The sequence below is a fragment of the Onychomys torridus genome, chromosome 1, assembly GCF_903995425.1.
Source record: "Onychomys torridus chromosome 1, mOncTor1.1, whole genome shotgun sequence".
Lineage (NCBI taxonomy): Eukaryota > Metazoa > Chordata > Mammalia > Rodentia > Cricetidae > Onychomys > Onychomys torridus.
Window position 1 is genome coordinate 164,990,996 of NC_050443.1, and position 24,112 is coordinate 165,015,107.

A 24,112-nucleotide genomic window follows, 5' to 3' on the forward strand; every position below is an offset into this window, starting at 1 on the left:
GTAGTTCTAGTAGACTTTTAGTGCACTCTAAATACTCCATGTAGAAGCCCATGTCCTCTGTGAGCAGAGGCAGGTTACCTCTTCCTTTCCAGTTGGATGTGTTTTATTGCTTTGTGTGTCCAAGCTTCCTGTGGGGACCCTCGACTGTAGTGATGAATACAAGCTTCCTGTGGGGACCCTCGACTGTAGTGATGAATACAAGTGGTGAGACTGGACATCTGTCTCACCATCGAGTCCAGTGTCTGCCAGTTTTCAGATGTCTCTTGTCAGAGTGGGAACCTTCTCGTCTCTTCCTGGTTGCCATGTGTGTTTTGTTTAATTATGAAAAGGTGTTGGATTTTGTGACGTTTTTCCATGTCTCAGAGACAACAGTGTTGTGTTATCCTGTTTCTTAATCTTTATTCCTATAGACCGGAACTGCAGCCCACAATTTTGTTAAATGCATTGTGTGACCCTGATTCTTCTTTTCTTCTCTCGGTTTGTATTATTGTCTATATGGTAATGATATCTGCGTGTGTCAGTGTGCATGTGCCCTGGCACATACCTGGAGGACAGAGGACAGCTTTCAGGCGCAGGTCTCTCTACTGTGGGTTCCAGAGATTGACAAGGCTTTTCTGCACTGAGTCATTTCACCCCTGAACTTTGTTTACTTCCACTTGTGCTGGGATCACAGACATCCAGCACCACCCCTGGGTGACGCTGAGGATCAAACCCAGGACCTCGTGCAGGCAAGGCAAACTCTATCAACTGAGCTCCAGCCTCAGCCCTATTATATTGATTTTTAAATTAAATCAAGCTAGAATTTCTGGGATGAATCCCACTTGGTCTTTGTAGATAACCTCTTTTCTATGTTGCTGGGTTCAGCTTGCTAATAATACTTGCTTGGTTGGGATTTTTTTCTCTATATGTATAAGTGGTAGTGGTCTGTGGTTTTCTTTTTCCATTTTCTTAAATTCCCTTGTCTTATTTTGGTATCAGAATAGTAGTGGCATCATCTAATGAATTGAGAAGTGTTTCTTTTTCATTTTTGGAAAGGTTTGTGAAAAAAATCATCATAAATTCTCTAAGTGTCTGGTGTCAGTGGGATCTAGATTGTAGGGGGGTGTCTGGTGAGGGTTTTTAATTATTAGTTTAGTCTCTCATGCTGTTCCTTACTTCCGGCAAGTTGATTATAGACATGGCAGTGAAAGGAGAGAAGGGTTCAGGAATATGCAAACACTCAAGAAACCAAAGGGGTTCTCAGTAGCCCACTTCTCCTCCTCCACTTTATTGCTCAGGTCTCCTGGAGGAACAGCCCTCCCTTCCCCTCCTGAATGAACACTTCTGAGGTGTGGACAACTGCCCGTTCCTCTGTCTGCCTGGGAAGATGCTTGGGTAGTATTAGGTGACCCAGGAAGAATCAGAGTTCAGATCAAGACAATACAACCAAGGGCGAGAGTTTCCAGGCTTAGGCTGGTGTGTACAGGTGTGCTCGGCGTGTCCTGCCCGTCACATGACACAGACCTTTAGCAAAAGAGATCCTCTGCAAGCAGAGGTGAAGTGCGCTCTGAGTGTGTAAATGAGTGAAGTGTGGAAAATCAACTCTTCCATGTGCTCACAGGGAAACGGAGGGAAGCTGGGAATGTAGCTCATTTAGTGGAGTGCTCGCCTAGCATGCTCAAAGCCCTGGGCTCTCACCAGCACCACGGGAAACTGGGTGTGTGGCCAAGACTGGAGAAATGGCTTAATGGTTAAAAGGACAGGCTGCTCTTCCAGAGGACCCAGGTTGGATTCTCAGCTCCCATGTATCAGTTCACAGACGTCTAAAACTCTAGTTCCTGGGGATCTGGTGCCCTCTGCGGGCCTCCAAGGGCCCCAAGCTCCTAAGGGGAGCACAGGCATACATGCAGTCAAAACACCCATGCACATTTTAAAAAGAACAGACAGCTAGGTGTGGTGGCATGTCTGTAATCTCAGCACTTGGAGGTGAAAGCAGGACATTCAGAAGGTTGAGGTCATCCTCGGCTCCATAGGGAATTTGAGGCCAGCCTGGGAACCTGTTGGTGCTCATGAACTGGTAAATGCAGCAAGCACACTTTGAGTACTCCAGACAAGAGTCGGGGTGGGAGGGTGCTGAGTGCTCCATGCAGTGCTCCCCTGTGACTTTACTGCTGTAACCTCCTGAGTGCTAGGGTTACATGCATGTGCCCATCACTCCTGGCTCTTTTTTTTTTTTTTTTTTTGGTTTTTTGAGACAGGGTTTCTCTGTGTACTTTTGGTGCCTATCCTGGAATTCGCTCTGTAGACCAGGCTCTCCTTGAACTCACAGAGATCACCTGCCTCTGCCTCCTGAGTGCTGGGATTAAAGGCATGCACTGCCACCTCCTGGCTCTTTTTTTTTTATTATTATTATTATTAATAGGCCTTTGTGAAGCATAGTACTGAGTCTAGGTTACCGTGTTCTCACAGAGGGAGCCATCCTCAGCAGTACAGTATACTCAGGTGTGCAAGGCACTGTCCTGACCTCCATTTACCCGAAGTCTCCAGTGTTCCTCAAAAATCCCCAAATCTGCCTGTGGGAAACCGGCAGCAGATCTCCAAGGTTCTCTGAGGTTGAGTGTTCCCTTTCTGCACTGATTCACCAACCCAGAAATCCTGGGGACTTTTTCCAAGAATTCCCACTGTTTGCCGCTTCCCTGTTTGCCAGTGGTCCATTGGCCCTGTGGAAAGCACCTCATTCCTGGCCTACTTGATCATGCCCTTCCCTAGTACTGGAGAAGCACAGCACATGTTAGAAGTCTTTGGCCTTCCTGGGCCAAGTGAGCATGCACACCAGTAGACTTCCAGTGAAGGCAAACACATCGGGTCATCCAAGACCATTTGGTGTTTTGGGAGTAGCCACAATTCTTTGCTTGTATTGGGAGTGGGCTCATCGGCCTGTTCTAGGAGGCTGGGGAGCCTCCCAACCTGGGCTTCTGAGGTCTCAGGGCAGATTCCAGGTCTGGATCCAAATGCTGAAGAGCCTCCTGTCTCTCCACAGAGAACACCTTCTGTAGTGGGGACCACGTGTCTTGGCACAGCCCTTTGGATAACAGTGAGTCAAGAATCCAGCACATGCTGCTGACGGAGGACCCACAGATGCAGCCTGTGCAGACCCCGTTTGGGGTGGTTACCTTCCTCCAGGTGAGGTGCTGCCAGAGGCTTCAGACATCTCATCCTTGTGGGAAAAGTCTAGAACAGGGGACATGGAGAGGGACGGGGAAGGAGGCTCCTCTTGGTCTTCTCTTCCCTGCGATAGTCGGTCTAGATCCAGATGCTCTGATCTCACCCTCTGCAATGCCGAGCAAGAGGAACACAGAAAGCCAGCTCCGGGCTTCCCTGCTGTTTCCCCAAGGGGTGTGAATCTCCCCAGCGCATGCTTGCTTGCAGATCTAATGAGGGCTAGGTGAAGGTTCCACTGGTGGCCTAGAGAATGACACAGAGATAAGAGCCGCTGCCTGACACCCCTGCCTCTGAATACCTGGACTGAGCGAAGGCCTACCCTCATGTGGCTCAAGCTGCCCTTAGTGTCTTCTGTGCCCATCTGTGGACTCAGGGACCTCCCAGCTAGGTAGCACCTCCTAAGGGAGTCATCACATTTTGGGAACACCAGCCTAGAGACACCAACTGTACCTGTGTGCCCCCTCCTGGAGATGCCCCTGAGAGAGACTAGGTAACTAGACATCTTGGAGGGGTGGCTATTGAAACACGACGTCTTGTCCTGGGCCTCAGATTGTCGGTGTCTGCACTGAGGAATTGCACTCGGCCCAGCAGTGGAATGGGCAGGGCATCCTGGAACTGCTGAGAACAGTGCCTGTGTGAGTACATGTCCCTATCGGGGGAGGCCTGGACCCCTGGGCCTGGGGGTGGGTGGCCTCCCTCCACCCACCTGGAGGGGCCTTTGCTTTGCTATTTGGGGCCCTCATTTCTCTATGGTCCCTGACCACTAGCAGTACCCTGTGTGCTCTGGTACAGCAAACAAGAAAGACCGTTGAGGGATGATCAGTCCAGACCCCCAGTTACCACTGTTTCTCCTTGTCCACAGTGCTGGTGGTCCCTGGCTGATAACTGACATGCGGAGGGGAGAAACCATATTTGAGATCGATCCACACCTGCAAGTATGTCTTGAAGGAGGAAAACCTTGCTAGCACACGCTACCAAATAACACTGGCTTTCATCCTGAGAAAATGGAGGAGCTTTGTGTGAGCCAGTAGAACTGTGGCATGGTCTGGAATGTGTTCCCTGAATTCTGCATCCCATATAAGAAAACAGATTTCAGCTCAGAAAAGCAAGCCTGGTACATGTCTGTGTGCATTTTTAAAAAGTGGATTTTACTGTATGTAAATTATGTATCAGGTTAAAATTAGACCACCACTAACAAAGGAAGGTAATCGTAAGGATGGTCGCTTCCTTGCCCTGCCCCCTTTTCCTAGCACACGTTTTCAGGGAGGCCTCTCCCTATGTCAGGAGCAGCCCAGGCCGTGTTGACCCCACAGGCCAGCTGCAGGGGGAGTGTTGATTAGATAATGATCCTGCCATTGTGAAGGAGTCCTTAGACCCCACTGTGGCTGCCTGGACAGTGTCACTGCCAACTTGGGTGTTTTAGAAAAGATGCTTGTTTGGCACCCAGCTGGATTTGGGAAGCCACAGAGAATTGCAGCATTTCTTGTAAATGCTGTGCAGAAGCAGAAGCAGCAAGCCATATGTCTGCCTTGTGTTTGACTCCTGATCACTGTGCCACCAGAGGTCATGGCCTCTGAACCTCCATCCTTCTGTAAGGCTCAGGCTCAGGCTCGGACAGGCCACGGCAGCGACTAGGCATTTCAATTCAAGTCCAACAGTAGGGAGAAGTGAGAAGAGGCATGTATGTTGGCTGCTGCTGACCTGTGAGTTTTGGGCACACATCCTCTTCATTCACAGATGAGGCTCCTCCACTCTGCGGGGACCTTTAACCCTGAAACGCTCACACTGCTGCCAGGATCTTTTGTTATCTCTACTTTGAACTCGATTTCTGTGTCGTGTCTGCTTATACAAGAGCCAGAAGCCATGGAAGCTCCATCCCTAAGCCTGTGTTCTGCAGCCACACTGGGATCCAGCATGGGGCACTGCAGGCTCTCCTTTGGCCCCTGTCATGGGTGCCAAGTACTGCCCAAGGCTCTCTGAGACCCTAGTCAGCAGGACCTGTAGCAGTCTGTGGTCATTACCGTCAAGCAAGAAGCAAGGAGGAGAAAATGTGCCTTGCTTTCCCAATGGTTCGGTATATTGCTTATACTTCTCTTGGGCCTGTTTGCCATTAGTTGCTTTGAAAGCTGGCTCATATTCCTTTGATCTTAGTTTACTACTAACCTGCTGTGTGCCTAAGCAGACAAGCCCTTCTGCTACCTTTTTTTCCTGACACTTGCCGCTAAATCTAGGGTCTCGTGCATATGAGACAAGTACTCAACCACTTTTTACTTTTTGAGATGCATTCTTACTAAGTTGCCTAGACTGGGCTTGAATTCACTCAGCACCCCAGCAGGCCTTAAATTTACTATCTTCCTGCCTCAGCCTCTTGAGTAGCTGGGATTACCACAGCAGTCTTGGGTCTTAACTCCTCCTTTTTACATTGAAAATAGGCTGTCTGGACTAGTTGGGCCATGAACCAACTGTCCTCAGCTCTGCCTCACTGAGGGTCTCAAGATAGTCACTAGTAAGAAAACTCAGGCCAAGCGGAGGTGGCGCAAGCCTTTAATCCCAGCACTCAGGAGACAGAGGCAGACGGAGCTCTGTAAGTTCGAGGTCAGCCTGGTCTACAGAGTGAGTTCTAGGACAGCCAGTGCTGTTTTGTAGAGAAACCGTGTCTCAAAAAAAATAAAATAAAATAAAACAAGAAAACTCAGATTCTCCCCGGCAGACCCTGCTCAGGCCTAGAGCGCCTAGAGCTGTGGCCTGCCTGCTACCAGCCTCAACTAGGCCGATGGCAGCCCCAGAGGAAGGAAGAAAGGGTGACGTGTGGGTAGGAGACCACCTGAGACCAAGGCATAAGAACAATGCCCTTTTCTGGGAGCCCTGGAGAGGGAGCAGCTGGCACAGGGAAGTGTGGGCTTTTGAGGTGCATAGTCACAGGCGGTTTCCTTGGCCAACATGGATGTTTATGGACAAGGCTGCTAGAGTCTTGCAGATGACCTTTGATCCAAAGCCCAGCGCCACAGAACTATGTTTTACCAGAAAACCCAGGCATTTAAGTACAACTCTTCCTTGAGGCCATTTGGAGAAAGTTTAGACTGAGCAGTGCCAAAGTCTACACAAAGGCAGAGCCTCTGGGGGAAGTGTGCAACGGTCACTGCCTTTCAGATCCCCCCTCCCCCATTTCAGCCTAGGAAATGGAAAAGAACCCCATCCAGAGCCCTTTGCCAAAGTTAGCTGGCACCTATGGACAGAGAGCACTTTTGCTCTGGAGTGATGGCCCCCTCTAGCTGTTATAATGAGGAACTGCAGGCATGAGTTCCCGAGTCCGGGCAGGCTCACACCCTAACTCCTGTAGGTGGGGTGGGCAGTGAGCATTGTTGGAAGATCAAGAAGAGGGGAAGGCGTATGCCTTTCCTGAGAGAAGTAGATCTTGTCTCTGCTGCATCAGCTCCGAGGGCTCTCGGGGTTGAAAGCTGCACAAAGGCTATGGTACTGGGGGTTGATGGGAAAGAAGCATCCGCAGCATGTTCCTCCTGGCTTCCCCTAATCCTGTTCCCTAGAGGAGTCCAGGGCTACAGAAGCCACTGTGCACATAACCAGAGAACAGGATCAGAGACCCTGATCTTGCAGCAGCTGTCCATGCTCAGCACCTACAAGGCTGGATAGTAGTGGCTGAGTAGGTGCTGGTGAGCATGGGCACCGGTTCTCTGAAGGAGCTCTGACTCTTTGGTTCTTTTCAAGCAGGAGAGAGTTGACAAAGGCATCGAGACAGACGGTTCTAACCTGAGTGGGGTCAGTGCCAAGTGTGCCTGGGACGACCTAAGCCGACCTCCCGAGGACGATGAGGATAGCCGGAGCATCTGCATTGGCACACAGCCCCGGAGGCTCTCTGGCAAAGGTTGGGGCCTTCCCTTGCCTTTCAGGACGAGTCTCTAAGTAGACAGTCCACTCTGGTTTATTTTCTGACAAATGAATTTTTCCAGTGTGGGTGAACTATATGAGCAGTATTGGCTGTTTTGTAGCTGTTTCCTCTGTGTGTGTGTGTGTGTGTGTGTGTGTGTGTGTGTGTGTGTGTGTGTGTTTTGTTTTTTTTTTTTTGTTTTTTTTTTTTTTTTTTTTTTGAGCTGAGGATCGAACCCAGGGCCTTGTGCTTGCTAGGCAAGCGCTCTACCACTGAGCTAAATCCCCAACCCCAACTTTTTTTTTTTTTTAATTTTATTTTTTATTATTATTTTTTTTCCTGTGAGTGTTTTAAACACTCCAGTAGGAACTATAGATATATACTCTGCTCCTTGGAATCTGAGGTCATGCATGTTAGTGGGAACCATGGAACAGTTAACAGAAAAAGTCCACAGTCCACCTAAAGACAAGACAGAAAATGTCCACCACCCACAGAACTGACACAGGTCGCAGCTCTGGCCAAACAGCCATGCCAAGCCTGGAGATCTCTCTCCTTGGGCCTGTTTTGATGAGAGTGGTCTGAGTATGAGCCCCCACACTGCAGTTCAGGAGGCTGTGGCAGGGCGCCCTGCTCCCACTGACTCTGGGGAAGGTCTCAGACAAGGAGGACGTGGCTGTCCTGTTGGACGCTCCCCATGCTGGTCTTGGCTACAGAAGCGCTTGTGGCTTTTTGCTAAGGCTGTCCCTAGCTAATGCCAAAGGAAAAACAGCCATTTATATCCATGTATATGCGAGTCTCCTGCCCTTCTCGCTTCTTCTATCTTCTCATGCTTATTGAAGAATAAGATGTCTTCGGCCCTGAGTGAAATACCTGACCTTGTTTGCTTTTGAGACAGGGTCTCATGTAGCCCAGGCTAGCCTCCAACTTACTATGCAGCTAAGGATGACCTTGAATTCTTGATCCTCCTGCTTCCAACCTCCACAGTGTTGTGTTTCCAGAAGCACCACACCTGGCTTGCTTTCTTCTTTCTTTTTGGTGCTGGGAGAGAAGCCAAGCACAGACTCTGCCATGGAGCTGTACCTCCTCACTCCATGCCGTCCATGTGAGAGTGCTCATAAAGATCTCTGAAAGGACAGCTCAAAGTACTCATGCAAACATCTGACCCCGTCTTTCCTGCGGGAGTCAGAGGGGCTCACACTCTGTTGCTTTTGACAAGAGTAACTTAAGGCAAGGTTGGCGATTGTGTCCACGCTGCAATCATCGTTATCTTATTTGTTGTTTACTTATTTTTCAGATAAGCTCTCTCTCTCTCTCCACGTGGCATAGGCTAGCTTCTAATTTCCTGCCTCAGACTCCCCAGTGCTGGGATTATAGACATGCCATTATGCCCAGCACTGTTGGTTTTTTGGTGGTGCTGGTTTTGTTTTTTGTTTTTGTTTTTGTTTATTCGGCAAAGGTCACCAGTAGCAAAGTTGATGGTCATCCCTCCCCTACTGGTGCTACCAGCCACCTTTTCTTCCTTTGTGTGGAGGCAGGGTCTTATCGTGTGTAGCCCAGGCTATTCTTAAACTTGCAAACTCCTATCTCAGCCACCTAACGCTAGGATTCCTGGTATGTACCACCACGCCCCGCCTTCACCAGCATATTGCTGTCCTGGGCTCTAGAACAGACTGCAAGGAAGGATTGCTGGGAGCCCCAAGGGCAACTTTGGGATATCATTGCAGACACAGAGCAGATCCGGGAGACCCTGAGGCGAGGACTCGAGATCAACAGCAAACCTGTCCTTCCACCAATCAACACTCAGCGACAGAATGGCCTCACCCACGACCGGCCGCCGTAAGTGTCACGTTCCAGTGCTAGGACAAGAGGATGGTATTTTTCCTAAGGGCCATACCTGAGGATTGCCTGAGAGAGAACAATACCACAGTGGTTCTGGTTGAAGAACCCAGGGTCTCTGGGTTTAGGGGCAGCCCTGGTCCAGGGCACACAGCTGTGGGTTGTAGGAAAGGGGACTCTGCAGATGGGGACTATAAACAGCAGTAAATATTTACATGGGCTGTGTGAACAAAGAGAGTCCAGGGCAGGGCAAAATCTAACTGGGGGCCTCTCAGCCTTGGGGCAGCCCATTGTGCTAAGCAGCCCCTCCTTATCTCTCCCTCGGTCAGAGTTGCCCTTCCTTCCTTCCTGGAGCCTGGGTTCTGGCTGATAGCTACAACCCCAGAGACCTCCTTGTCTGGCCCTGCACTGCATGCCTGCTGCTGAGGCCCTTCTTCCTGTGCCTTTCCTGGGGCCCAGGGGAGGGAAGGAAAGGCCTTAGCAGGCCTCTGCTGCCTGTCTCAGGCTCCTGTAGTCCTTGGGAGAAACCAGCCAACCCCAGAGGTCAGATCTGCTTCCTGCCCACCTCTTCCTCAGTTTGGAGGCAAGTGGAGAGCAAGGCTCGAGCTGGGAACCCTTCTCATCTGGCAGGGCATGCCTAGGTGCTGGCAGCTCAAAGCAGGAACCTTGCCTGCCCGGGAGGAAATTGTTGAGCCTTCGGTGAAAACGGAGCTGGGCTAATCCTGCAGGACTAGGGGGAGAAGTCTTTACTAGAAGCTTGTTACATGACAACCTCAAGCCCTGGGGCCAGCTGGGATGCACAGGCCTTCCTTTGGGGGAACATGAATGAAACAACTGTTTATGGGGGTGCAGTCTGACTGTACACACAGTTTGTTGGAAATGACCACAGCTTTGGAGTCTTGCTGATTCATGATTCCCAGAAAGATCAGTGATACAGGGTACTACAGGAGACAGCATCATCTGGAGTTGGCAGTGTGTCTTGGAGAGAGAGGATCAGGGCTGTACCCTAGAACTGCAACTAGCATGGGGAGATGCTGAAGGGATTGAGATTGGGGGGCCTGACTGGTTAACACCGAGGATGCATCCTTGGAACAGATTGTGGTGTCAGGAGGGTTACTCTGGGGACACAGTGCAACTTACCTGGTATACCCACTATCCAGAACTAGAAGAATTGAGCTCTTGAACAGCATAGAGCGGCTTCCATTGCCACTCAGCAGCCTTTAGCTGCAAGCCAACGGCTCTCTTAAGTCACTTGGGCTTTGCCATGGCAGTAGCAGATGGCCAAGCTGTGTCATGGGGCATCTGGAAGCTTTCCACCTGCAGTCTGGACCCTGACCCAGGGCTGTACTCCTCCCTAGGCCCCAATTGTGGCTTCTTGCCCTGGGCTTCTCTGGCACTGGTGGCAGGCCAGAAGTACTAGTGGGCTTATAGCCTTTAGTTTGCTGGAAATGTGGAGACAGTCGCCCTCCAGAGGGCCCGCCCACCCCTCAAAGAAGGCCAGGACACTGACAGAAAGCTCTTGCAGGGATGCCCCTTATTGCCTCCTTGACCTGAAACATGCCTGGTACCTCATTCCTTTCTTGTTTATGTGTCTGGCTCTTGTGCCCCTAGATACTGCAAGGGGTACAGACTGGGCTCTCTGTTCCTGTAGACACCACAACTGGGTAGTAAGGCAGTAGGGGTGGGCACTGGCAGAAGGCTGTGCCCTTTGTCCCCACTCATTGCCCTCCCTTGGCTGAAATGGGTGAGAGTAGATCAGAGGTACTAGCCCTCTACAGTCTTCTGCCCTCCCTGCGGCTCAAGTGCCCAGTCAGGTCCCCACAGTGCTGAAGTCCTGGGCTTCTTGGCCCTCGTTACCAATTAGTTTAACAAGCAGTTGAGCAATGACTCGCGAAGACCGCTCTCCCGCGTGCACTCCGCTCTCTGCTGTCTCAGATTCGACACTGGCCAGCCCAGTTGAGATTAGCAAGCACCATTGTGATATCTGTGCTGCCCACTCTGGGACCTGACCTCGTTTCAGACTCTCCATAAAGATCATGACAGAGAAAGCCAGTCCCAAATGTGCTGGCACCGCTGTTTGTCCCCCCTCTGGGAAGCTGCCGTCACAGCACGGGCTCTATTCTGTCTGCCTGTCCAGTTTCCCCTTAGTCAGGACTTTGGGTGGGAAGCTCTGATGCATGGGTCCTTGTGGGTCTGGGTGTGATCTAGGAGGTTACAGAGTGGATAAGTTTAGAACAGCTGATTGGGCCTGGGCATCAGCAACTGGGTCCTGGCCTACTTGGGGAATTGGGCACTTGCTAATTTCATGCATCCATAGCAGCCAACACTTCATACCAATATTAATTTAATTCATCCTCATAGCCACTGTGTGAAGTAAATAATCTTTTTCTTTTCCTTTTTCCGGAGCTGAGGACTGAACCCAGGGCCTTGCGCTTGCTAGGCAAGCACTCTACCACTGAGCTAAATCCCCAACCCCAGTAAATAATCTTATATATTTTCCTTTTCCAAAAGAAACACTTGAGATGTAGGGAGCTCTAGTTTAGGGCAGTCTCCACCGGTGTGGGCTTTCTTGCCCTGTGCTCAGGGACCCTCTGAGGACCATGCAGGCATGTCTCTGAGATAATAATGATCTCACCTTGGGGAACTCACGTAACTAACTGGTTATAGCCTGACTAGGGACAAGTTCTCACATGACACTGAGGACAAGCTGGGTCCACGTTGGAAGATTACTGGGTTTATTTAACTGTAAGGAGGACCTCTCATTAGCCCCAATGATTCTAGAAATAATGAGCTGTGTCATAACTGGCTCATTTATAGCAGAATTACTTTCTGAAACAGGCCTTGTTTTCTTCTTCAGAAACAAACATGACCCTATCTCTGGCTCATCTCCCACCCCAGGACCAGGGACTTTCTTTCTTTCTGAAGGCCCTATTTCTGGCTTCCCAGAAGGCAGCCCCTCTGGGTAACCTGTCCCCCAGCACCGTTGCCAGCCTCCTCCCACTGCCTTCTTGGAAGGAGCGTCCTGGGCCCTCTTTGGGGCGTCTTCAGCATTTCACAACCCTTGCATTCCAGCCATGAAATTTGTATCTGCCTTTTCCCAAGATGATCAGTTGAGAAAAGCCTCCTTCGGCTTGCTGGCGCCTCCCTTCCCACTGCCTGCTCGGGTGAGTTTGGGAAGCAGCCCTTGGTGCCACATGAGGACAGCCCGGCCTGGAGCTCTGCCTGCCAACATGTGTTGGGATCCAGGGTGGGAGTCACTGGACATCCCTGTCTGAGGTCCCTGGTCAGCCAGACTCTGGCATTAGCTCCCTAGCCTCTCCATTGTGGTGGTGACGGGTGGGCATGTGTGGTCAGGTGTGTGCACAGGAAGATCTGATTCTATAAACTTCCTCCAGTGCCCTGTGCCTCACTTAGCCGGTGACTCGCTGGGGAGGAGAGTTCCCAAAGAAGGACAGGCATCATGTGTATGCACATGTATATTAGAGAGAGAAGGCTCTTGGGTAGTCAAGGGGCCTCTCAAAAGCAAACTTAGCATCACTGCTCAGCCAGCTCCCTCTTCATCTACAACAGCACCAGAGCTTTGTAAGGATGCTCCCCCTGAATTTCCTGGAGAATGATGGTTTCATTGCATAAATTCTCCTGGTGTGACAATCCATTTGTAAGATTCCCAAATACATGTGTACACACACAGAGACATGTGTACACATCCCCCTCCCTCCTAACCTCTCTCTCTCTTTCTATCTTGTTATCTATTTCTGCTTAAGATGGAGTCTGTCTCTGTACCCAGGTTGGCATGGAACTCACAGTAGCCAATAGCCCAGGCCTCCCAAGTAGTGGAATTACACTTACCCATTGTGGCTCTTACCCACAATGCCTGCTCTGCTCTGCTGTGAAAGTCTCTGCTCCCATTTGTTTGGTCTTTGGGTGGGGTGACCCTGCTGCCTCTCTCTCATTCCCATTTTGAGTCGTTTGTGACCCAGCAAGGGAGTAGTCCTTCAGAAAAAATCCTTTTGTTTTTCTCAGCCTGTGGGGCTGTGAAGCCTAATTAGTTCTCTGGTTTTCATCTGCCTTGCCGGTGGATTTGGGTGAAGAAGGTGAGTTTCCTCCTAGGAAGGGCAGCTGGTTGCTGTGGTGCCACTTTGTACATAGGACAGATTTAGATGACCCTGCTGTCAGGGTTGTGTGTGAGGGCAGTAGACAGCCTGGAGCCACTCTGTCAGCGTGCCTTCACTCACAGTTCCCATACTGACAGAGGACAGGCATTTGCACTGGAGAGCAAGCCCAGAAAGAGAGAACTGCTCTGAGGGCCTCCGTCAGGCTCCCAGGGCTGACAGTAGGAAAAATGCCAGGGCCGCTCTGCTCACTGCTTCCTGGACCAGGGTCTTTCTTTTGGGACCCTCATGTGATCCAGGTTGTCATGTTAAATGTCTACTGCCTTCCTCAGACAACACACTGGAAAGGGCAAAGGGCACGGGCCCAGCAAATCTGACACAGGTCAACTTATGTTTTGACTCCGGTCTGTGCTCCGCTACTCCAGAGAGACAAAACTGTGGCCATTGTTCAAGGTTCCTGCCGGTGCTTTGAACCTAGGTGCAAGCACTGCACCCTCTCTCGAGTTACACAAGCAGGAGTATTTTTATCTTCCATCCTTGATCCTCAGTGTCACCCAACACTTGAGCCGTGAGTCACCTCTGCAGGAAAGGGAAAAGGTGAGAGCTGGGGAAAGGAAGTGACTCAGTGTCTCAGAACGGAAAGCCAGGGGCTCAGACGAGAGGGGCTCACTAAGACCACAGAGGGGCCAGCCTAGAACGGAGTCGCCAGTGCCCACAGCTGTTGATGGATGGTTGGAGAATCTTGCAGAGCTCAGGGCCACAGTTACAGTCTTGTCCTGCCTGCCTCTGCCCAGCTGTTTCACCTTCATGCTCCATGTGTGGGATGGCCTGTCTAAAACATTACCTTTCATCCTTTGCTTGGTGGTGCAATGCTGTGTAGTCTTGTATTGCTGATCTCATTCTACAGAGAATTTGTCAGCGAGACAGTGATACACAGCCCTGCGCTTCCCTCCGCCTCACACCCTTTCCCAATCCTGCCCTGGAGGGAGGCTGACAAGTGGCTCTTTCTCTGGAAAGTTCAGAGCTCCCGTCAGCAACCAGAAAGCAATAGGAATAATCTCCCAGGCAAAAAGCACAAGGCAGAGGTGGGGCTGGGCCCTGCCAGCCAATTGTACTTCACTTCTGATTTGTCACCAAGCCCGATGTCCTGCTTGCAGGTGTCCCCAAGGAGAAGGTCTCAAGTCATGTGGCCAGTGCAGACGTCACATCATGACTGTCACAGCACGAGGACTGTGGCTAACAGGAATTTCGGCTGCTTGGTTCTTCCTCTTCTCGTCCCCCACCCCCATCTCCTCCCTACCCCCACCCGTTGCCATGGCCAGGAAATTGCCACAGCTACTTAGGTGACTGGAGAAGTTAAGACCTTTCCAGAGTGGAAAGAAAGTATAGATTAGATTCTGCCAGTCTGCAGGGCGGGAAGGGTGACTAGAGAAGGTTCCATAAACCACCCAGGACTGGACAGCAGGAGTCTGTCTCGACCCTGGAAGGAGAGGGTGTGCTGGAGTATGTGAAAAGCCACCGTATCCAGTGAGAAGTGTAGACACAGGATGTGTTATAGACAGGTGGTGAAGACTAGGTGAACGGGAGAGTTAGGTCCATTTCTGAATTGCCGAGCTGGGCAGAGGTCAAGTGTAAGCCATTTCATATGCCAGCCCTTGGTGCCCCCGACACAGGCAGAACCCTGGGCTGGACAGTCAGTTCTTGAGGCTGAATAGAACTTATTATCCATCACCTGTGTGGGGGTCCTGTTGCCTCCACTTCACTTGGTGGGGTGCTCTTGCCCGGTTGTATATGTATAGAGTCAAGCCAGGGCATGGCAGTTCCAGGACACAGGCTACAGAAACCGACCCTGTCTCAAAACAAAACAAAACTAAACAATAAATAAGTGTCAGGTGGTGGTGGCGCAGGCCTTTAATCCCAGCACTTGGGGGACAGAGGCAGGTAGATCTCTGAGTTCGAGGCCAGCCTGGTTTACAGAGTGAGTTCCAGGAAAGGCTCCAAAGCTACACAGAGAAACCCTGTCTCGAAAAACCAAATAATAATAATAATGAGATGGTTCAGTGGTGAAGTCACTTGCTGCTGAGCCTGATGTCCTGAGTTGGATCCCTGGGACCCACACGGTAGAAAGAGAGATCTGACTCCTACAAGTTGTCCTTTGAGCTCCACAGCTGCTGTGGTTTGTGCACACACACACACACACACACACACACACACACACACACACACACAAATGACTGTAGAGGACTGGAAAGTGGCTCAGTGGTTAAGAGCATGTGTTGCTCTTGCAGAGAACCTGGGTTTGTTTCCCAGCGCCCACATGGTGGCTCACAAACCTCTGTCCCTCTAATCTAGAGGATCTGATGTTCCCTCTGGTCTCTGCTGGTACCAAGCATGCACATAGTTCACAGACATCCCTGCAGGCAAAACACCTGTACACATAGATTGATTAAATAAATAAATAAATAAATAATCACAGTAAAGGTAATGTAAGTATTTTAAAGAATTGTAAAATTATGGGCTGGAGAGATGGCTCAGAGGTTAAGAGCACTGGCCGCTCTTCCCGAGGTCCAGAGTTCAATTCCCAGCAACCACATGGTGGCTCACAACCATCTGTAATTTGATCTGGTGCCTTCTTCTGGTGTGTAGGCAGAATACTGTATACATAATAAATAAACCTTTAAAAAAATTGTAAAATTTAAAAAAAAAGTTTTAAATTTTCAAAAGAAAAAGAATCTGTGAGTTCAAGGCCAGCCTGGTCTCCAAAGTGAGTTCCAGGAAAGGCTCCAAAGCTATACAGGGAAACCCTGTCTGGAAAACCAAAAATAAATAAATAAATAAAATAAAAGGAAAAAAGAAATAATTTAAAAAGTTGTAGCTGGAAGATTTCCTGTGTCCTGGTCTGCCGGCAATCAGGACAAATCTCTCCCACTCGCATCCCCCAAGTAAACACACCGAGGCTTATATTAATTATAACTGCATGGCCATGGCTCAAGCCTTTTGCTAGCTAGCTAGCTCTGTCTCTTAAATTAGCCCATAACTATTAATCTATTTATCGCCACATGTTCCATGGCGTTACCTGCGTCCCATTACATGTTGCCCCTTGGGCAGTGTGCTGGCTGGTCCCAATTCCCCACCCACCCACCCCCATCCGTGTCCGTGTCCCCCGTCCCCCTACACCTTCTTCCTGTCTCTCTCTTTGAATTTCCCGCCTGCCTCTAAGCTGCCTTGCCATAGGCCAAACAGCTTTATTTATCAACCAATCAGAGCAACACATTCACAGGTACAGAAATACAGAAAGACATTCCCTTATCACTTCCCCTTTTCTGTCTAAACAAAAGGAAACTTTTAACTTTTTTTAAAAAGATGTATTTATTATGTATAGAGTGTTCTGCCTGCATGTATGCCTGCAGGCCAGAAGAGAGTGCCAGATCTCATTACAGATGGTTGTGAGCCACCATGTGGTTTCTGGGAATTGAACTCAGGACCTTTGGAAAAGCAGCCAGTGCTCTTAACCTCTGAGCCATCTCTCCTGCCCCAGAAGGTTTTATCCTATAACTGTCTAGTCTTCAACTACATCAAAGACCCCAGAAGGATATAATATTACCTAAGTAAACAGGAAATGCATTGTAAGCAACTTCCAAAACTCTGAAATTGACAGAGACAGCTGCCGACCTGGACAGTCACCCAAAGTTCCTCTGTGACTTTGGGGCATCCATCTGTAGCTCATAGGCCTAGTCTCTCAGTCATTTTTTTTTCTCTGTGTCCTGTAGAATGTCTGGCAGTCTCCTCTGTGAAGCAGGAACCTGAAGGACCATCTCACCTTGCAAAGTTCAGTGGTCACCTTCCTAAGGGTCCTGAATGTCCAGTCAATACAACATTTTGTCAAGCAGTCCAGGCAAGAACAGTTTCTTGCCAAAATGTCTATTTTTGCCAAGAAGATAAACTCCATGTAGAGTGTCTTTGATGCCCATCCTCCTTTCTGAAGTAAATAGGTGCTGCCAGGAGCAGACGTGCCTCACTGTCCAGAAAGTCTAAGTTTTTAAAAACATTTTAAATGCCATATTCTGTAGGTCTTTGAAGTGTTTGAAGATTACTTACCTAATTGAATTATATCTATGTGTATCTAATTTAATTATATCTATGTATATCTAGAAAACTTAACATGACTATAAGTTTGACTATCATGGAAAACTAATTATTCTGTATTTCTTTTTTTTAAATAATTTATTTTTATTTTATTTGCATTGGTGTTTTGTCTCCAGATATGTCTATGTGAGGGTGTCAGATCTTGGAGTTATAGACTGTTGTTAGCTGACATGTGGGTGCTGGCAATTGAACCCGGGTCCTCTGGAAGAGCAGTCAGTGCTCTTAACCACTGAGCCATCTCTCCAGCCCTAATCTTCATTTCTTAATTATCCATTACCATTTAAATGAATTACATAAACATAATACCTTAAACAAGAGTGTGTGTGTGTGTGTGTGTGTGTGTATACAGTATAACAAAATTAACTTTAAATTTGTATCAATAAACTAAAATCTATACCAGTGTAGAACGTTTTAAAGAAGTTGCTTTTTAAAAGTAGATTCGGGGCTGGAGAGATGGCTCAGTGGTTAAGAGCACTGACTGCTCTTCCAGAGGACCTGAGTTCAATTCCCAGCACCCACATGGCAGCTCACAGCTGTCTGTGACTCCAGTTCCATAGCAAAACACCAATGCACGTAAAATAGAAATAAGTATTTTATTTTATTTTTTTATTTTTTTTTTGGTTTTTCAAGACAGAGTTTCTCTGTAGCTTTGGAGCCTGTCCTGGACTAGCTCTGTAGACCAGGCTGGCCTCGAACTCACAGAGATCCACCTGCCTCTGCCTCCCGAGTGCTAGGATTACAGGCATGTGCCACCACCGCCCGGCGAAATAAGTATTTTAAAAAAGTAGGTTCAACAATCCATCATTTTTTCCTATCATATCTATATCCTATATTTCCATATCAAAAAGTAAAACAGAAAAGGTAAGAAAAGTCTAATAACTGATAATGTGAAAGTCTACATATGAATGCAAAGTGAAACTGCATTTCCCTGGAAAGCCTTGAAGGTACAGGCAAGTGGAAACCATTGGCTGGGATAAACATACTGACCGGTCAAGTGAGTCTGCTAGCTAACTGTGAGTGAGGGCGACAGGCGGGGTGTGGGGAGGACTCTTGGTTCCCTGTCTGCTGCGGTGATTAAGACCATGACCACAAGCAATGACTTGGAATGGAAAGGGTTTATTTCATCTTGACTTCATGTCACAGTCCATCACTGAGGGAAATCTGGACAGAGGTCATGCAGGAATGCGGCTCATGGCTTGCTCAGCCTGCTTTCTTATACCACCCAAGGACCTCCTGAGTGGGAGGGATTTCGGCCCCAGTGGACTGGACCCTCCCATATCCACATCAATCATGAGTTAAGAAAAGGCCGGCTTACAGGCCAGTCTGATGGGGGCATTTTCTCAGTTGAGATTCCAGCCTCTTTTCAGATGACGCTAGCTTGTGACAGGCTGACACAAGCAAACCTAACCTAACCAGCCAGGGCGCCAACATGAGGGGGCAGCGGGAGGCAGGACCACACTGAAGCATGACTCCAGGTGACAGATGTACAGCAAGAACAAAAGGCAAGCCACAAGAAGGCAGAGGCAGGCAGATCCCTGAAGTCAAGGCCAGCCTGGTCTACAGAGAGTTCCAGGACAGCCAGGGCTACACAGAGAATTCCTATCTAGAGAAAACAAAAAAAGAAAAAAGAGAAAAGAAGCAACGAAAGGAGGCTGGAGCCATGGGTCAGCAGTTAAGATCTGATAAATACATAAGCACTAGATGATGAGCTGGGAGTTGAGCGCCTGCCTGACTAGCATGTGTTAGTAGGCAAGGCCCTGGGTTCCATCGCTAGTATCACAGAAATGAACAGTTATTAAATCCCAAGAACATACAGAATTGAGAGGAGGAGCCTCATCTCTCTCCCCTCTTCTCTTCTCTACAGGGAACTCCACTCCCTAGGCCGATTTCTTACGTGTGGCTGGCTGAAGGAATGGGTATTCCTTAAGTAGACTGCATGGTTTAGTGGTGAGAAGCATTAATGTAGCCAATCATGGGAATATTACTGTGGTCCACACGAAGGAACCAGAAAGTTACTTTAGGAAGAAGTGAGTGGGATGGACGAGAGTTCAAAGCTCAGCTTCCATAGTGGAATCCATAGATTAAGCCTAAATAAGAAATGCTGACTGCCAGGCTCCCAGCACTCAAGAGAGGTAGAGGCAGGCGGATCTATAAAATGAGTTCTAGGACAGCCAGGGCTGTTACACAGAGAAACTGTGTCTCAAAAATCAGAGAGAGAGAGAGAGAGAGATGGCTCTCCAGTTCAGAGCACTGGCTGCTCTTCCCGAGGCCCCAGGTTCAATTTCCAGCAGCCACATAGTGACTCACAACTGTAACTCTAATCTCAGGGCATCCGATTCCCTCCTCTGGCCTCCACAGGTACTGTACACACATGGTGCATAGACATACATTCAGGCAAACCCTTTAGACATAAAAAATAAAATGTCAAAAATTTGGCTGAGCTGTGGTGGCACACACCTTTAATACCACCACTCAGAGGCAAAGGCAGGCAGATCTGCAGGAATGAGTTCAAGAACAGCCGGGGTTACACAGAAAAACCCTGTCTGAGGGGTGGGAGACAAAGAAATGCTGGCAATTGAAAATAAAATATATTAAAACATAGGGAAGCCTTATGTGAGGCAGGTGATCTCTGTGACTTTGAGGCCAACTTGGTGTTCATAGCAATCTCCAGGCCAGCCAGGGCCACATAGTGAGACATTGGGACCCTGTCTGTGTGTGTGTGTGTGTGTGTGTGTGTGTGTGTGTGTGTGTGTGTGATGAATGACTCAGCAAACAAAGGTACTTACTCCTAAGCCTGACAATATGACTTCAAGCCCCAGAGAACTGACTCCCAAAAGTCATCCTCTGACCTCCATACACAGTACATACAACAAACATATGTATACATTAAATTAATGCAACCAGGAGACTGTCGGGATAGGGCGATGGATCGTCAGGGAAGCGCTTACTGAGTGCATCTGAGGACCTGCATGCGGGTTGCCAGCACTCATGTGAAAACCAGGCCCAGTACATGTCCGTAACTTCAGCCCTGGGCAGCAGAGGCAGGCAGATCACCGACCATCAGTGTAGCCAAATCTGTGAGCTCCACGTTCAATGAAAGACCCGGGCAAAAGTGAAGGTGAACGGAGTTCCCTTTCAGATCCACATGTTGGAAAAGAGGGAACCAACTATTGGAAGTTTTCTTCTGACCTGTGTGTACACGTGTATGTGTGCGCACACTCCAATAAAAATGTAAGACTTTTTTTTCTTTTCTTTTCTTTTCTTTTGAGGCAGGTTTTCTCTGTGTAGCCCTGGCTGTCCTGGAACTCACTTTGTAGCCCAGGCTGGCCTTGAACTCACAGAGATCTGCCTGGCAAAAATGTAAGACATTTTTAAAAATTTTAAAAAATTAGGTCAAGTGTGGTAGGACACACCTTTAATTACTGTATGCTGGAAGGAGAATGAGTTCAAGGTCAGCCTTCTATACTTAGTAAGTTCAAGGACCACCAGGGCTTACAGCAAGACCTTTTCCAAGAAAATGAAACTAGTGGCCGTGGCAGTACGGTGGTGCCGTGGTTAAGAACTCAGAGCAGCTCCAGCACTAGAGCCGCCCCCCCCCCCCCCCCCCCGCCCTCTACTGGCCTCAGGCACTCGCACCCGTGTGCACAAACCCATAAAGAAATACACATAGTTGTAAATAAAATAAATCTTAAAAAGGAGTCATGCTTCACTCACCTATACTTCCAGAGGCAGCGATCAGGGATCCATCCAGCCCTTCTAGCCAAACAAGCAAGCTTGGGGTCAGTGAGAGCTGTCTCGACCATAAGGTGAGTAGTGATTGAGAAAGACCCCCAACGTTGTCCCCTGGCCTACCTACTCTATATACACAGCAAATACACATATCAAGGAATAGCAGGCAGGGTAGCTCCTGCCTATAACCCTAGCATTGGGAGGGTCAGGCAGTAGGACTGGTGGGGTTTAAGGCCAACCTAAGTGACAGAGTTAAGGAAGCGCTCAGAAGAACCCACCATGTTGGCTGTGGCAGCACATACATGGATATTAGAAGGACACAGAAGCAGCAGCTAACAGAGGAGTGCATTTTCTGAGGGGACCTGGAGTACTGCAGACGGGTGGTGAGCCAAGGAGGACCACTTGGCTCTTTAAAAGACCAGCAGCTGCCCAGGAGCCCTGGAGAGGTTAACCAAGGTGATTATGAGTTCAAGGCCATCCGGAGCTACAGTGGTGAGATTCCCATCGCAAAAAAACAAAACTAAACCAAAAGAAAGGAAAAAGTAATACTGCTCTGTGAGCTATTACAGCTTGCCCTGCCCTTGGGAAGACTTATGACACATTCCAGGTGAAAACACTTTATACGTCCTGGGTGTGGTGGTGCATGCCTTTAATCCCAGCACTTGGGAGGCTGAGACAAAAAAAAAAAAAAAAAAAAAGGAAAACCACTCTCCTCAAAGGCAAGCCCCTCAGGCACTTCAGCTTCCCTGGAATCCAGATGAGTTGGCGTGAGCATCAGAGAATCCTCTGATAGTCCTTTAAGAGGTCTGTTGTGGAGTGAGGGACTCTGTGGATCTTCTAACCATCAGGAAGTATGAGGTAGGCCTGGCAAAGCCTTGGAAGGAAGCAACTGGGCTTGGCAGAGCTCAGGAGGGGAAACCCAGAACCTTGTCAGAGTGGCTCCTGGCCTCTCGTCCATAGAGGGCATACCCACAGCCTCGGGGGATTTTGGTGTCAGGGAAAAGGGAGTTCTTGACAAAGTTGGAAAATGCTGGCTTAGAAAAAATGAAACCAGTTCACTTTTCCTCTGTAGTCCTCAGTCCAGAGTGCCAGCACACCAAATCTACTGTGCCGTATCTATTTTTCTAGAAGCAGCTCTTAAAACAAAATTTTCTTTTTTTTTTTAATTTAATTTAATTAATTTATTTATTTATTTTTTATTTTTCAGACAGGGTTTCTCTGTGTAGCTTTGCACCTTTCCTGGAACTCACTCTGTAGCCCAGGCTGGCCTCAAACTCACAGAGATCCACCTGCCTCTGCCTCCCAAGTGCTGGGATTAAAGGCGTGCGCCACCACAGCCCAGCTTAAAATATTTTCGAGAAGCTTGGTCTTGTATTCCAGGGAGGCAGCTCTTTTTAGAACTCAGGGAAGCCTGGTGTAGTGGCATAGGTCTATCTATATCCCAGTGCCTGAAATGCAAATTTGAGGCTAGCCTAGGCTGCATAGGTAGTTCCAGGCCAACCTTGCCTACATGATTGGACTTTGTTTAATGAAGTCAAGGGAGGCATGGGAAATTGTATGTGCATGAAAGTGTGTGTGTGTGTGTGTGTGTGTGTGTGTGTGTGTGTGTGTGTGGAGTCTAGAGCTAGACATTGAGCTAGCTGTCCCTGTGTCTTATTGTTTGAGACAGGATGTTTCCCTGAACCCTGAGCTTACAAATTAAACTCGCCAGGCAGTGGTGTGCACGCCTGTAATCCCAGCACTCGGGAGGCAGAGGCAGGTGGATCTCTGTGAGTTCGAGGCTAGCCTGGTCTACAAAGCAAGATCCAGGACAGCCTCCAAAGCTACAGAGAAACCCTGTCTCAAAAAAACAAACAACAACAACAACAACAAAAAAAAAAACAGATTGCTAGACTCTACCATCCTGTCCAGTGCTAGAGTTACAGACATGTGCCTATGCCAACTTTTAAAGATTCTTAAAAATGTATGTGAACCTGCATGAGTATGTGTTCCACATGAATTCAGGACAACATCCAGTCCCCTGGAACTGGAGTTCCAGGCTGTGAGCCACCTCATGAGTGCTGGGAACCCAAACCTGGTCCTTCTGCAGGAACAGTAAAAGTTCCTGACCACTGAGCCACTCTCTAGCCCCACATCCCCAGCTTTCACATGGATGCCTGGGATCTGAACTCAGGTCTCCATGTTTGTGTGGCCAGCATAGTACTTGACTGGGCCATGTTCCCATCCCTGTTCTTGTTGTTTTGATTTTTCAAGACAGGGTTTCTCTGTGTAACAGTTCCAGCTATCCTGGAACCCTCTCTGTAGACCAGGAACTCACAGAGATCTGTCTGGCTCTACCTCTCAAATGCGGGGATTTAAAAAACCTCCCGCCTCACTGGGCTATGGTGTTGGCATCCGAAAGAGCTAAGATGTTGCTTCAGCTTTCAAGTGCACATTGCATGACTTGGGCTTGTTACTTAAGGTCTCTGGGTTCCGTTTCTTCAGCTTTAAGGTGAGGGAAGTAACTCCTGTTTCCAGGGTTGTTATGAAAATGAAAGGAAGTGATGTATATGAAGAGCTCAGCACAGGAGAGACTCCATTGTCTCCACTCAGTAAAAATCCTTGAGATGACTCTGAGTAAAAGCACTGGCATGCAACAGAACCCAGGCAAAGGTGGAAGAGAGCTGCCACAGAGCCGACCTCTGACCCTTCCATGTGCACCATGGCACCCACACCACACAACAGTAACCATTTTAAAAAATAAGAAATATCAGTATTTCTGTGAATAGTTCCCTGAAAAGGATACATGATACCTCTAGATACCAAGGTAGGTATGTAGAGAATTAAGCATATAATTCACATTTCTAAAACTCATTTGAGTAATAGCTAGAAGGTGAATTATCCCAGCACAGATGTAAATAGCAGGGCCAAGAGGAGCTGAAACGTTCTGGGCATGGTGGTCCATGCCTTTAATCCCAGCACTCTGCGGGCAGAGACAGGTGGATCTCTGAATCTGAGGTGAGTTTGATCTACAGAGTGAGTTCCAGGACAGCCAGGGCTACACAGAGAAACCCTGTCTCAAAAAAGAAGAAGGAAGGAAGGAGAAAAGAAAAGGAAGGAAGGAAGGAAGAAAGAAAAAAGCCAAAAATAAAAGCAAAACTGGCTGGGTGTGGTGGCACACGCCTTAAATCCCAGCAGAGGCAGGCGGATCTCTGGAAGTTCG

At 48.7% G+C, this 24,112-nt stretch overlaps 1 protein-coding gene across 3 annotated transcripts in view; it reads left to right on the forward strand.

The window, feature by feature from the left end:
- The window catches only part of Sufu (SUFU negative regulator of hedgehog signaling), a 99,498-nt gene that overhangs the window by 52,624 nt on the left and 22,762 nt on the right, over positions 1 to 24,112 (forward strand). For 2 of the 3 annotated variants that reach the window (XM_036171484.1, XM_036171473.1), the window contains exons 4-8: positions 3,020 to 3,162; positions 3,751 to 3,836; positions 4,064 to 4,136; positions 6,928 to 7,084; positions 8,812 to 8,923. In XM_036171484.1, coding sequence (XP_036027377.1) covers positions 3,020 to 3,162; positions 3,751 to 3,836; positions 4,064 to 4,136; positions 6,928 to 7,084; positions 8,812 to 8,923 — 571 coding nt within the window. The remainder of the gene's footprint in view (positions 1 to 3,019; positions 3,163 to 3,750; positions 3,837 to 4,063; positions 4,137 to 6,927; positions 7,085 to 8,811; positions 8,924 to 24,112) is intronic. The other variant, XM_036171474.1, reaches the window with a different exon arrangement.